Source organism: Centruroides vittatus, unplaced genomic scaffold (assembly GCF_030686945.1).
Source record: "Centruroides vittatus isolate TY-2023 unplaced genomic scaffold, ASM3068694v2 contig_1773, whole genome shotgun sequence".
In the NCBI taxonomy this organism is placed as follows: domain Eukaryota; kingdom Metazoa; phylum Arthropoda; class Arachnida; order Scorpiones; family Buthidae; genus Centruroides; species Centruroides vittatus.
In genome coordinates, this window is record NW_027121084.1 from 150811 (window position 1) to 166759 (window position 15949).

At 30.2% G+C, this 15949-nt stretch overlaps 1 protein-coding gene across 1 annotated transcript in view; it reads left to right on the plus strand.

The window, feature by feature from the left end:
* The window catches only part of mRpS11 (mitochondrial ribosomal protein S11), a 53881-nt gene that overhangs the window by 16194 nt on the left and 21738 nt on the right, over positions 1-15949 (plus strand). Inside the window, exons 2-4 of the mRNA XM_067263349.1 lie at positions 1436-1563; positions 3663-3688; positions 3761-3835. Coding sequence (XP_067119450.1) covers positions 1436-1563; positions 3663-3688; positions 3761-3835 — 229 coding nt within the window. The remainder of the gene's footprint in view (positions 1-1435; positions 1564-3662; positions 3689-3760; positions 3836-15949) is intronic.

Consider the following 15949-nt stretch of genomic DNA (forward strand, 5'->3'; position numbering starts at 1 on the left):
TCAAAACTAATTTAAAACCTAATATGTTAATTTATAATCATATAGCCTATGAATAAACAATTGTGATCAGCCATTTTTTTTTCCTTCTTTTATGCGGCCCGCGTCAGTTCAAAAGTTCTAAATGTGGCCCTTATATAGAAAAACGTTGCCCGTCCCTTATTTACAGTGTTGTATAAAACTCATTTCTACCCTCAAAATTAAGTCTTGCTATTACTATATAAAATACTGTGTGTGTGTGTTTGTGTGTATTCCTTACAACTGCTGCAATTTTTATCCAATCCAGATGAAATTTTGATTGTATTTTGACGGAAAGTATAGGCTACTTATTTTGCGTAAATATTAGCTATAGAATAAATGTTATATCGATGATCGCACTTAGTTACATTGATGTCGGTAACTACGTGACGTTCATGCTTGACGAAGGGATTAAGTTGCATTTTTAAATGAAATATTTTGGCAAATGGCGTATCTTCAACTTCTTTAAATTTAAACTTAAAAATAATAGCTGCAACGTGCCACTTCTATAATACTTTTTTTTTTTTTAATCTTTCCATGATGACCATGTGACATTCACACATGACGAGGGAAATTTCCTTTAAGTTGCATTTTTAAATAGTAAACCTCTACTAATTTCAGACCCTGCCAACTTAGACTGCATATTTTGGACAATTTTTGTTTTTTTTTTTTTTTTGAAAAATTGTGTAGTAATTTAAAAATTCTTGACAATAAAAATAATTATGAATAACAAATAAGTATTATTATTATAATTTTGTTATAAGTACTCATTATTTACAGTTTAAAATACGTTTATAATTAAAGTGTTTTTGATAATTTGAAGTACAGTATTTATGGTAACTTGCATTTATATTTCTGTATTCAGTAAGTTAGTAAAGACTGAACTGCTGTAAAAAAATTTTATGACTATATTATATTGTCCAAAAATTTTTTGAGTTGAATTAATTTTTATAAGAAATAAACAATATAGTCTACTAAAGCTCAATAAATATTCTGTACAGAGCTGATTGTAATAAATCACTATACTGTGTTTATACCTGTTTGATTTCCACATTATTGGGGAACACACCCTGCTAACTCAGACTAGTAAAGTTTGACAACCTTCACTCCTGAGGGTACATTTGCTCACATATGTCCATCTGTAACTTCAGTGTGGCACACCTAAACGTACACACACCAGATTTGTAAACGTAATTTTTTTCATTAAAATTATTTGTTGATTATATTGTGATTAAATTTTGTGAGAGATTAACAGCTAGGATAAAAGTATTTGAAGTAAATCAGAGGATAATCTATAGTAATTTTAATTTTTTATATTATATTTCAAAAATTTCTATTGTCAATTAACTTATTTTATAGCTTTTTAGTATAATCAAAACTTAAATTTTCTAATAAATTATCATATAAAAATTTTTTACAGGAAAAGTATTTTTCCAGATGAAAATACTCCAAATCTAATTTTTGGTGATACATTATATTCAGAACTTCCTATTATCTACATTAAAGTAACAAAAAACAATACCATCATGACATTAACAGACTATAAAGGTGCGAAGAAATTTAATTCAAATATAATAATTTGAATCAAATTTATTGACTTTTTTTTATTTTTTTGTTGTAAACCTTTTAAAAAATTTTCATTATTATTATTTTAATTTATAATGAAATAACTTTAAGAAACTAAAAGAATATAAAATATTTATTTATTCTCTTTCTGTATTGACTTAAAATTATTAAAAATGTTATTAATAATGATATGAATTATATAATTAACGAGATTTATTACATATTTAATTAACATATTCATTCTGATATGATCTGTTTAGTGGATCACACAACAGCTACTTTATTATGTATACTGTCCACTAGATGTGACCATTGTAAACAGATTTTTTTTTATATTGACAGGTTGACATTGAAGTAGCTTCACTATTTATTAATATTTACATATTAGTATTAATGCTTTTAATGATTTTAAAATAATTGATATAAATACATTTTATGTTAATTGTGATTACAATATTAATAAATTATTATTATTAAGCCACACTCTTTACAATTGGAATTAAGTAAATAAATGCATTAGTGTTGTAATTGCACATTCAAAGAATGTGTAAATGTTTCTTAGTACAGTAGAGCATCGTTTATCTGAATCAGTTGAGTACTGGGGTTGTTCGGATAACTTATTTTTCGGATAACCGATTATGTACAAAAAAATATATTAATCTGTCCCATGTTGTTGATATTTTTCTTCGTTGCATGTCACTTTGCATTGAATTTTCGTCGATTTTAAGCCTAACAAAAATTTTTATTATAATAATTGTGGCTATTGTATCATTAAAAATTATTTCTTTATTTTGTACAAACAAAATAAATATATTGAAAAAAATAAAAACAAAAAAAAATTATACCTTAGAAGTTAATCTAGTATCAAAAATGTTTGATTCAGCATGACACAGTCCAACTGGAAAGCTTTCGGTTAACTGATGTTTTGGTTGACCAGCTTTCGGATAAATGACGCTCTACTGTATATTAATAGAATAATTACAACCAAATATCATATTAATATCAAAATTTTCATCAGACATTTGTTTTTAGAGGTGACAAATTTATAAAGAACTTGAATAAATACTGTGACATTCTAAATATCTTAATGTAACATTTATCACATAATAATCTATAATTATTCAAACACAATTGAATTAGTAAAGATTTCATTTTAAAATATACATTAGCAAATATGTAATAATAAATTGTGATTATATTATGCACAATTACTTGTAAATATACTAAATAAACCATAATTAAACCAATGAAAATGCTTAAAAATAACCAAATACTGAATCTGTTACCGGTGTAATTTGGTAACAGGTTCAGTATTTAGTATTTCATCCCCGGTGTCAGAGTGAAGTGTAATTTTACTTAAAAATAACCTCAGCAATGGCCATCTGAACAACCATTTTTTGTTTTGTCAGTGGTTGCTATTTAGAGGTTTGATTGTATTAATGTAAATGTTGACTTTAAAATGCTATTTTAAAAGCTAGAGATGCTATTTTAATTTTATTAAATTTTAACAAATGTTAATTGAATAAAATTAAAAAATCATAAAATGGCAATTTTTCATGAATATCAAATTTTCAAAACTTAATTATGATTGTTAAAAATATTTGTCTGTGGTTATTTTTAATATATTTGCTTTCTTTTAGTTTGTTGTTATTTTTTATTTATACTAGTTACATTAGTCTTTTTTTTTATTAAATTACTAATCTTGCTTAATTTTCGAACTATGTATTAGGATAACTATATTAGAGGTAATAGTTATTTATTGAAAATACATTAATATCGTTACTGTATATTAAATGTATCAACATTTTGCTAATAGATGTATGTGGTACTTATATTTAAAAAAAATTTTTAAAAATATATTCTAAATTAACTTAAAATCTAAGATTATTATTAAATATTGCTGTTGAACTTTAAAAAACGTTGTAAAAAGCCATCAACATGATGATTTTCTTCTTTTATGTCATATCAATATCTAAATTCATTAATATTTTAGTTTTAATTTAGATTAGATTATTGCAATTTAGTTTTCTTTTATAGTTAATAATTTTGTCATTTTAAAAACAGTTTTTTTTTTTTTACAGGAAAATTCATTGTAGGTAGGTCATGTGTAAGTTTACTTCTTTATAATTTCTATTATTAAGTTAAAATATGAAATGTAACAAATGTGTTTCAATTATAGGGAATGGAAGGATTTAAAAATACTCGGAAAGGCACAAATGTTGCAGCTCAGGCTACTGCAATTTCAATGAGTTTGGTAAATTGAATATTTAATATTTTATTAAACAAAAAAAATTTTTTTTAAGATTGTTCAGTTTGTAAAATTTGTTATGGATTTTAAGGAAAATTGAATTTAAAGGAATTTATTTATATGACGATAATTAATAATCTTGTACTTAACTCTCGATTTACATGGTATTTGAATTGAATGAGTTTCTCTTACACAATAGTATTTTAAAACATTCTTCAGCGTTTTATTTTAAAATTAAATATTTTTGTTGGTAAAGTTAATATATAGATCTGAGCTAAATATTATAACATAGCAATCATGTTATTACTTTCAGTTTACATGTTCAGAGAGGGTATTCTTCATTTTGTCTCAGTTTCATGCTTAAGGTCGTGCTATGACACAGAGAGGCGATCGCATCAGGCAGCATAAGCGGCATTTCAAAGTCTTGCATCATACTGAGAAAAATCTGCACAACCCTGTTCATACTGTAGGCATTGAACTTAACTCCATATCAGGAAATTGTAAAGAATTAAATAGAAATAAAAAAAAAGCTGAATAGTGAATTTTAGTGGAAAAAGACCATCGACATCTAATAAACTAATTATAAAAACTAGGATTGAAAAAGTTAATAATGGAAGTGATTTAACATTTTTGGGGATACTATAGATTACCACCTATGGAATTTTGGGGTCTTTGGGTATAAATCTGAACTCAGGAGACTGAGACGATACCCTACTTTTGGACTGGAGACGAAAAATAAAAAAGTTATCATACTTTTTTTCAGCGATTGTGCGATAATAGGGAGTTGTTTCGCTCTCTCCTCTAAGTTGGCCTCGCTATTGCAATCGAGAGTCGCGTCGCTTGCCATTAAAATTGCCTTTAGTAGACGTTTCCCCCTTTTTTACTTTGTTCGAGAACTACCATGAATCAATAACTAGTGACGTTTAGCACATGGCGGCCTGCCAGTGGCTCCCCTCCGGGAGGTCAGTCGGGAGCACAAACAGTGGGAACGGCCGCCATGTTTGCTGCCATAAGTAACATTAATTGAAATGGCAATCGTGCAATGATCGGAAGTTGCGTCGCTCTCTCCGCTCTCGTATCGTGTGTTTAACCCTCCTGGAGATGACCGTAGTTCGACGTCATGGTTTGCAGACTTTACCGCAAGATGGCAGTACTAGCAACTATGGTGCCGTCTTCATGAGAGCATTAAAAAAGTATGGTAACTTAAAAAGTATGATAACTTTTTTATTTTTCGTCTTCGATCCAAAAATAGGGTACCGTTGAACTCGTCTCGGTCCCGTGAGTTCAAATATATAATCAAAGTCCTGAAATTCCATAGGTGGTAATCTATAGTAAACTCACATTTTTAACTAAAAAAGTGAGAAAAATTGTACTTTTATTAATTATTTATAGAAAAAATTACAAAAAATTAACTCCTTGGGACTCCGGAGAATTAAATACTTTTTAATTTTAATGTAGTTAAACATAAAAACGAAAAAAAAATTATAGAAATGTGTTAATTTTGAAGAAAAAGCTTCAAAGTATAATTTCCTTTGTCTCGCCTTAGCGCGAAACTTGACACCGATGTGTCATTGTTTACACAGCTGGATGACCTTGAGAACAGCTGGTGTCGTCTTTCGCGGGACATTCTCATGAAACTCTCGGGAGGAGAAGGGTAAAAAGTAGGGTGAATACTAGATGGCGGTATATTTCTAAATATTTTTTTAAAATTACGATTTTAATTGAAATTTCCGACCCCCCCGACTTAATTAAACGTATATATAATAAAATCTATTAATTAAAAAAATTAAAAAACTATTGGATGCTGTTTTTGACATCAGAAAATAGCTTTAAATAACTTTACCGAAGTAAAATCGACGCACTAGAACTTTAGAAAGATGAATAAAGTTTTATAAAAAAATCCCATAAAAAAACCATTAAGCGTTAATTGCGTGTCATTAAAGGTTAATTAAACTCGCAATAAAATTTTTTCGCGCGGGTAAAAATTTTTCAAAAAATTTGGAGACTTAGAAAACATCCGAAAAATCAAAAAAAAAAAAAAATTTTTTTAGGGGTCCTAAAGGACCCCATTTTTTGTAACGCTATACAACTTGCCCGAGATATCTCGGGCTAAGGGCTGAACGCGTTAATAGTTCCTTACAGCTTGTAGCCTAGAAAATGTGTGATTTGGCATGTGACATATTTATGAGAACTTTCAAATTGGCTTTCTCATACCAAACAGCAGAAAATCTCATATATCTTCCACATTTTGAAACAAAATTTTATACACCTAAATAGAAATTTTAAGAAAAAGGAATTAAGTTTTCTTAATAAGAAATTTGAAGATTCCATTGAACTTGTCATATCGTGTATGAGAATTCTTGTATGTCTGGCAATGTTCAACTCAAAGAAAATATTGATGTTGGATAGTGGACAATTTTTAAAAAATCAGTTTACAACAAACTTGTGATTTTTTAGTACTAGTTGTAAATGCATGTTTATGAAGATAATGCATTAAAGGCGTTATTTCAAAAAGGCAGATTCTCAGCCTGAAAGACAAAATTAGCAACTATATTTAATTGACAACCTTTTATGGATGTTAGTCTCAATTTATGTGATTTTGATTTTATACTGCAACAGTTTACCATGTAAATTTAGAGTTGATTATATTTATATGTTTAATTTTAATGTGTTTTTTATACACAATGTTATTTATAATGTTTTAAAATATATTTGTTTAATGCAATATTTTTAAGATAAATTAGATAAAAATAAAAGTGACTGTTGATTTTTATTCTACTAAAAGTCAACAGAAGCTACATTTTACAATTAAATTTTGTGGAAAATTTATATTATGTACACAGATCTAAAAACTAAGTGTACATATTAAATTATAAATAGAGCAGAAAATAAACAAATTAAGTAGCAGAAAATTTGTGTGACTGTTTCCCAACAATAAAAATACTTAGGATGTATTTGAATGTTCCATTAAAAAATACAAGTCTACCCAAAACATCGAGGGTTTATAAGTACAGCAGTAGTTTGGCATTGTTTCTATTGTGGTTTAACTATAATAAAGTCTAGTATGCTGTTCACGCCAAGTTTACTATAAATATGAAATAAACTCACTGTATATGGCGTTATCAAATATTTTTCATTTCTTTCGAGCGCTTTCGACAAATGTATTTCCATTTGTGGTTTAACTATTAAGTACAGTTTGTTACTGTTTTGCTGTATGATACTAACAGTAATAATGTCACAAAGACAGTACTTAGATGATTTCATAAAAAGGAAAAAATTGGAAGAATAGAAGCAAATTAGTTAAAGACTTTAATTGTATCACAGAGCATTATAACCAGGCTTTGAGCCAATTTATGGATGTTCTAAGAGTTTGAACATCCACAGATTTGTGTATTTCTGTATTGGAAAGACATATTTTGCTCTCCAGTACACAAATTGTTTATGCTGCAGAACAGCAATAGACATTTCCCATTATTATTTGTTCATATAGCAGAGCCTTCATGTAATGACTAGTCTCATTTAGTACATCCTGCAACTAATTGGAATATGACAACATATTGGAAAGACATATTTTGCACATAAATGTATACATAAGTAAACTTGGTATTCAATTGATGACAATACAAACAACAAAATTGATTATACAGTACCTGCATCAATAGCCAATGGTGGTATCATTTCAAGATTTGTGAGCATATTGAGGAGCTGATGTTGGGTCTGATCAATTTTGTTTGGACCTTCCTAAACCTCTGATTTAAAAAGAAAATCAGCGTAATCCTCAGTACCCCCTATGCAAGTGAGAAATTGCATAATTGATCTACTGCTCACAAGTTCCAGTTTGAACTTAGAAATCATTTTATCCTGTTCCAGTGCAATTCCACAGATATTAAAGGTTAATTGAATTGATTTTAGCAAGTAGTAAAGGTTAGTGCTGAAAAGTGTTATAAAGGAGAAGAGATACTAACAGGTAGTGCTAGGTACAGGATGGAACTTGGAAGTTAATATATGAACAAAAGAATATAATGTCTGTCTATGTACCTAGTCATGACAATAAACACAAAAGAATATAAAACAAATAAGAGATCAAGTCAAATCACCACAAGCAAACAATGAAGCTGCAACACAATATTGCGCATTAGATAAACAAGTAAAGAGGAGCTGTCATGCTGATAAACACGCCTGGATTGAATGCAAAAGCATTGAGACACAGGAGACAGTGGATAAGAATGATTCTAAGTCCCTATATTGTATATCATCTGTGAATTAACTGAGGTAAGAAGTTATTCTAATGTTTCTATAAAGGATAAAACCAGTAAAATCATGCTCAGTAAAGAACAACAAAGTGCATGCTAGATATAACATTTTAAAGAAATGTTAAAGCAACCATCTGCCTCTCCACTTGACTTTATGTAAAGTACTATTTTTAGTATCTTAGGAAACCGACACTAAATGCAGTCGGTAAAACTTCCGTTAACCTAACGGGTACTTTACATGGATTCGAGATTAGTTTGCCAGGCCTGGGCTTTTAAGCATGCACCGAAAAATTTAGTAATAATAACGATAAATATCAAGTCAAATCAAAAAGTTCAAATATATTTAATTAGTAACTAGAATGTACTACGTACAAATGTCAATAATCCAAACAAAATTTATTAACAAAATTCAACAAGTCAACCCGACAATAAACTCAGCTACTTAGCTTAACTTAATATTAATTCCCCTTTGAAAATTCGACAAATCAAATACTTAGAAACTATGAACAAAATCTCTTACTAATTACACGTCTATCCGTCACCTCACTATACGAAGAACCTATTTCCTCAATCCTTTCGATATCGTCAAATCGAACTCCTCTTTAACACCTTGGATTGTCCAATTATCAATCTGGACTTCTATCAGAATATCACCTCACTTTTGAATTCACCTCGATTTGGAATTCACCTCCCACTGGAAATTCACCTCTATTTGGAATTCACCTCCCCCTTCTTTGGTTAACGTACGGGTTTTATACTGTGAGGTGACGTCACACTTCAGCTGGGTTACTCCCCTTATTTACATACTTAATTTGTTAACATTAATTTTTTTCCTGGCAGCTTTAATTTTCCGAGCTTTAAAAGCTTATAAACCGTTTACAAAGTATTTATCATAATTTTCTGGGATGTTAAGACGGTTTAGTAAGTATTTCCTTACTAGTGAGTGTGGGGACTCCCCCCCTCCATTTTTTTTTTTTTTCGGACTGTTTACTTCCGCTGGGCAGCGCAAGTACGCGATATTTTTCCTATGGCGCTTGTTTCTCTGTGAGTTGGTTTTATCTTCTTTTTTCGTTACTAACAAGAGAGTGGTGGGGAACCTTCATCCTAAATAAGCAAAAGCCCCAAACAAAATATAATAAAACAAAAAAATAATAATAAAATAAAAATAACACTCGAACTCAGTTCCTTACATTTAACACCATCAGAAGACCTTGAAATGGAAATGGGTGAGATCACAATAGATGAAATTGCAAAGGCAATTAGATCCTTGAAGAACAATAAAGCAGAAGCTTAGATGAGATCTTAGTGGTGCTCCTGAAGTATGGAGGAGATTGCATCATACAGGCTCTCACAAATATTCTGAACAGCTGCTGGAGGAAGAGAATGGCAAAGAGGTCTTCCTAACAAAGGATACTTTACTTATTGTAACAGCTGGAGAGACATTGCACTTCTTTCAGTTTTGAGAAAGGTCTTCTGTTTAGTTCTCTTACAGCAGTTAAGGGGAGTAGTTGGACTGATCCTGAGGGAAGAGCAGGCTGCGTTCAGACAGGGACAGTCATACTGTGAAGAGATCTATGTTCTTTGGAATATCACAGAGCAATGTTTGGAGTTACAGAAACTGCTGATAATTAACACTTACCGTGCTGGTCCAGTTGACCTAATTCCTTACCTGTGTGCTGACTGATTTAAGCAATTTTACAGTATTTTCTACTGAAAATAAAAATGATTGACTAAAGCTAAGTAAAAAAGTAAAAACAATTTCTGATATTGGAAACATTTATCTGTACAATACTCAATTTTGATGTGTGTGGACTTTATTTTTATGTAGTATGCTATAATGTTATTTGGACTTGTTTTAGAGATAAAGATTAGTGATGTAACGAATATTCGGTTACTACCCAGTATTCGGCCTATTCGGCTGAATACCGAATAGGCCGAATACTTCCTAAAAACAGGAGTAAGAAATAACAAAAACACAGTAAATTAATCATTTTGGTAACTGTTATTAATGCTGAACATTAAACTATAATTATTAAAGTTAATAAGAAATAGCATCTAACTCTAGTATTAAATTATTTTGTAATTAAATAATAACATAGCCTTTATCTAGCCCGATATCTTACGGCATTGATGCCGTATAGGTTAGAATGTATTGGGCATTAATGTTATTGTTTAGTTAATTATGTTATATTCGTATTTGCACATATTTTAATATTTTTTATGATATTTTAAAATGATTTATGAAACGTTTTATTGAAACTTAAATAATTATTTCATTAAATATGATATCTATTTCTAGAAGATATATAAATATAATAAATATATAATTTATTTTATATATAAAGCAAAGAATGAGCATTTCTCATTATATGCAAAAGATAACATTTGAAATCATGTTAATTTTAAAAATATTGACAAAAACAATAGCAACAAAATATCACAAAACTTCACAAATAGAAACCCCCCAATAATATATTTGAACTGTTCCACAAGTGGGGAGAAACTAGACTATAAATGTCCCCACTAAAGTATATCCTTAGGGTACTATTCAGTCTACAAATATGTAGTAAAAACAAAATTTTAGTGCTTAATTAAAGAGTTAAAAAGATTGATTGCAAATAAAATAACTTATAACTTACATCTAAATACCAACAACTGCCGAATCATATCGAGCTATTTATGACTATTACATAAATTATAAACCAATTTGGCACTAGAGGTAGACATTAGGCTCCATCTCATATTAACTTTAATAATTATAATTTAATTAATTAATTTAAATAATTTAGACCTACTGGAAGAAAAACTCGTAGTGACAGCGGGCCAATAGAGAGCAGGGTGCGCGATCCTTGCCATAGTGCGGTTTGCGTGCCAATTTTCGTACGTGCATTAATCAAGCCGAATAGTTTGGCCAAATATTCGGCTATTCGGCCACGCTCCTGGCCAAATATTTGGTATTCAGCTGAGGCAGAATATACTATTCGTTATATCACTAATAAAGATACAATGAAAAAGAATTAAAAACTGCAATATAGCTTTAAAATTTGTATTTTTATGTATGAAATATATAGTACATCGATGAATTTATTCATAATAATGATGTACTGTATCAATATTATTATTAGACGTTTTTCTGACTGTAGCTGTTTTTCATAATTGAATCGGTTCAGCAAATGTACATAAGATGGCATTAGCACTATCAGGAATATAGGAATTTGACTTTTGTATTGATAATATCTAAAAAGTGTATAAGTTATGTAATATTGTATAAACTATACAGGTTTAAAATAATAACGAAGTTAATGGCTTATTTGTATTTTTTCGATCTCAGTTAGGCCTAAATCATAATAGCGACGTTTTCGTCAGATAAATCAATATAATTGGCACTATATTTGTAGATTTTTTATTAATGAATTCGAACAATTATTAGTTAGTATGTTAAAGCATCATATCTAAACTTAACTGATATATAAAAAATAAAACAACCCAATATTCGCTTGCAAAATATGGCAACGAAATTCTGAATGAGACGATGATGGTGATTACACACAATCGCTTAGATTTCAAATTTCTGAATAAATAGTGCCCACTATTTATTAACAGACACACTAAAATACACAAAAAAATTGCATTTTCATTGCTGAAAACATATTGTTATGTTTTCAAGCTAGAAATCACAGGCTATATTGAGAAACATAATATTACGTTTTTCATTTTTTGCGAAGGAATATGGAAAACGTAATATTACATTTTTAGCACGGTAAAGACTTTTAAAAAGCCTTTGACAGTGTCCATCATGAATTGTTGTGGATTATGTTAGATATTACAGCACAACTATATATTTAATAATTTTTAAGAACTTATATCTGGAGTTCATCTGCTGTATAAAGACATAGGATGGATACACTGATTCCTTCAAAATTGAAGCAGGTGTTAGACTAGGTTGCACTTTTTCATTGTTCCTGTTCTTCTTGGTCATAGATTTTGTAATGAAGGAAGCAATATCCACTCTTGATGCAGGAATTCCATGAAGAGGCCAGATGTAACTCACTGATCTCGACTTTGTTGATGATATTGCATTGACATCAGAAACGTGCCCAAAGATGCAGTGTATGATCATAAGCCTTGAACATGTGTTCCATCAGTGTTGCCTTCAAAGGATATTTAAAATTATTACAGTTATTATATTGTGACTGTATTACAAATGAGGAAGTTCAGAAGTTGCCTACAGGACATTGTTACAGAGTGTAGAATGTGTTTGCAGGGTATGGACTTAATCTGCTACAGGAACACTTATCAAAAATAGCCTTGCAATGGGTATCACAAACTGGAAAAAGAAAACAAAGCAGACTATTAACATGGCATTCTACATTCAAATATCTAAAGAAGGTTTAGCACTCTGTAAGATGATGTTTAAATCAATGCAGCTGACCATGTTTGCTGGAGACAGCTGGTTGCTCAGCATGCCACTTGGCACAGGAGGATCTAAGATTAACAAGAGAGAGTCATCTAATATTTACAAATGCAAATTTTTTTAGAGATCATTTAATCTCTATTCCAGATGATGAAACTTTTCATATCCAACAGATTTTTGCAATTAGAATTACAGTAGAGACTCGTAAATCGGAACCCCGGTAATCAGCACGATTTTCAGTCGGACTGTGTCGTGCTGAATTGAACGTTTTTGATACTAAATTTACTTCTAAAGTATAATTTTCATGTTTTTTATATTCTTCAATATATTTATTTTGTTTGTACAAAATGCAGAAATAATTTTTAACGATACGATAGCCTCGATTATTATTATAAAAATTTTTGTTAGGCTTAAAATCAACGAAAATTCAACACGAAGCGACATGCAATGGAGAAAAATTCAACACGAAGCAACACGTAACGGAGAAAAATTTGAACATCGGACAGGTTAATATATTTTTTCGTACATAATCCGTAATCGGAACAAATCCCTAATCTGAGCAACCCCAGTCCCCAATTGATTCCAATTTTCGGTTCACTACTGTATTATAATTACATTTCTTTCTTTTTGTATTAGGAAAATTACTTATTTACTCATCTTTCAAGTAGAAATTTTAATATGAATCTGAAATTGTTCACATACCATACAACAGAAAGACTTTAATGAGATTCAATGGGTTGATATTCATGCCAAATACTGTATAGTGGGACGGAGAAATCACTGAGATTGACATTAAATATGTGTTTTTATCGCAAGTACTTTCGACGAACCTATAGTCATCATCATCAGGCAAATACAGAAATTTAATAAGAACAAACAAATATTTTAACAAAGAAACACAATGTAAATAATTCAAATTAAAACTTTTGACAACACCGTTAAGAACAAGCAACAAATATTCAAATGTGTTCAAAATTGAACAAGTGGTAAGTTATGTAATATACAAATGGTGCATGTGTGGATCTAGGCACACGTTACGAGTGTAACAGATGACAATGATAGTTGTTTAACCACTTATACAGTGTGACCCATATACTGAGCAAGTCGAGGGTAGGAGTGTTGCATGCATCTAAGGTTGTAGTAAGAAGGGACTCCCATATAAAAACAAGTTTTCAATTTTTGCAGTTCTTGAGCATATTTGTTTGTGACCATAATGGGTTGTAACCTTGTAACCTGCTCAAGAACCTTTTTTGTAAGTTCTGTAAGTTGTCCCTTCACAATATCCTTTTGGTGTTCCGCAAGGCAGCTAGCTAGCATTCTTGTTATGGCCCCAATGTACTTTGTGTTTACTCCCATTGCAAGATTCTCCAGTGGTACAGCATAGACTCCCGACTTCTCAAAAGTAGAGAACTTGTCCTGATCATTGCAAATGAGACAGACTTTTTTGGACGTGGGGATAGTGGCAGGACAAGGTTATGCTGCTTAAAAATATGGCAAATGCATATAGAAAGGGGGCCAAGGTATGGCAATAATGCTTGGACCACGGAAATTTTTTTCTTATTGCATAGCATGGTGCTTCAATATAGGGATTTTTTTTACCATAGTAAGTACATGCATGAATTTATCATGCGAAAAACCAGCAGTGCATACCACCAAACTAATATTGTCTAATTCAATATGTACCTGTGTTTGTGGTGATGATAGTAAGAAGGCTCTTCTGATGAGGGCGGCAATGGCGGCATAAACATATCATGAAGGCTGTAAAGACTCTGCTGGGATAGTATATGGTGCCATATTAGATTTGTAGTTGAACCAAGAACTGTTGTCCTTCAGGAGATTTGCATATGTACAAATCTAAGAATGCTATTGCTGCTGCATTTTCTTTCTCCCAAGTAAAGTTGATGGAAGGATATATACTTGAAAGTTGCTGTATAAAGGTAAAAAATGTCTCATCTGTATCTTCCCATGCTATAAGGATATCATCAACGTAACTCAAATACAGCTGCAAGTAGTGGATTTCAAGCAGGAAATTGAATGTTCTGTGCTCAATTTCTCTCTTATTGCTGATAAATCCTTATCAGTGATCTCAGTCTCATAATCAATGTTAGGGTTAAGATCTTTTATCACTAACTCTAATTTCAGTTTTTCAAAAAGTAAATCAACCTCTCACAGTGCAGGACAAGATGACAAACACATACCAGCAATGTCTTCAAAAAATCTTTATTGATGTTATTTACACAGATCATAAAGCAGTTACAGACTTCACAGAGAGAGAGAGAAAAAAAAACAACTAAAAAAAATGGGAATTTTCATTTTAAAAAATGGGACGAGATCTTGCGCTCTTCTTATGAGCACTATCATTTGAATATTTGTTGTTTGTTTTCAATGGTGTTGTCGAAAGTTTTAATTTGAATTGTTTGCATTCTGTTTCTTCTTCGGAATATTTCTGTTTGTTCTTATTAAATTTTCGTATTTGCCGGATGACGACGTCTATAGGTTCGTTGAAAGTACTTGCAATAAAAATGCATATTTAATGTCGATCTCAGTGATTTCTCTGTCCTACTATGACTTTAATGAGTTGTTCCCTCTTCCAATTTTCAAATAATGAGAGAAAATACTTTTAATTTTTTTTACTTTACCATTATAGTTTTTTCTTTTGTTAATTAGCATGAGAATTTTTATTCAGAATTAATGTTTTCAACATTCTCATTGATTTCATCATCATCTGAAGAAATCATATAAATGATATAGTTCATTTAGATCAGGCTTGGCCAACTTACAGTAGGGTATGACCAACTTTCATGAGTTAAAAGCACCAATGATCTGCTTCACATTTCTGTTCTTCCATAATAGCTTATTAAGCTACCCTAGTAAAATTATGCTGCAAAATATACTTATATTTATTTATTGCACAGTAATTGACATTCCAGATTATTTCCTTTCAGTAAATACACTAAACATAAATTAAATGACACCATTTACTTTCTATCATTAAAAAAATTTTTATTTTTGTTTTACAAATAATAAATTTTGGTTTTCTTTGGCTCATTCATTTCACACTTAACTGAAATTGCTTAAAGTGCAACAAAAAATAATGACAAAAATAACATAACCTAGCAACAGCCTTCAACACACACAATAATTCTTTGTATCCATCATGTGTTTTTATGGACTGTTACAACTCAGCAAATAGTTAAAAAATTTCTCTGTAAAAAATGTGGATTTAATACTTTCTAACAAAATTATTTCATATTTTTTGAATTTTAACATGGCTATACTTTCTGCAATTGACCAAAAATTATACACTGATCAACCGGTTGATCATCTCTGGTATAGATGATTGATATAGAGAAAAGTATAGTAATTTGTATCAGAAAAGGAAAATTAGTATAATAATGCATGATATTTCTCACAGCAACTTTTAATAATTTTTCATAAGTCTTTGTAATCCAT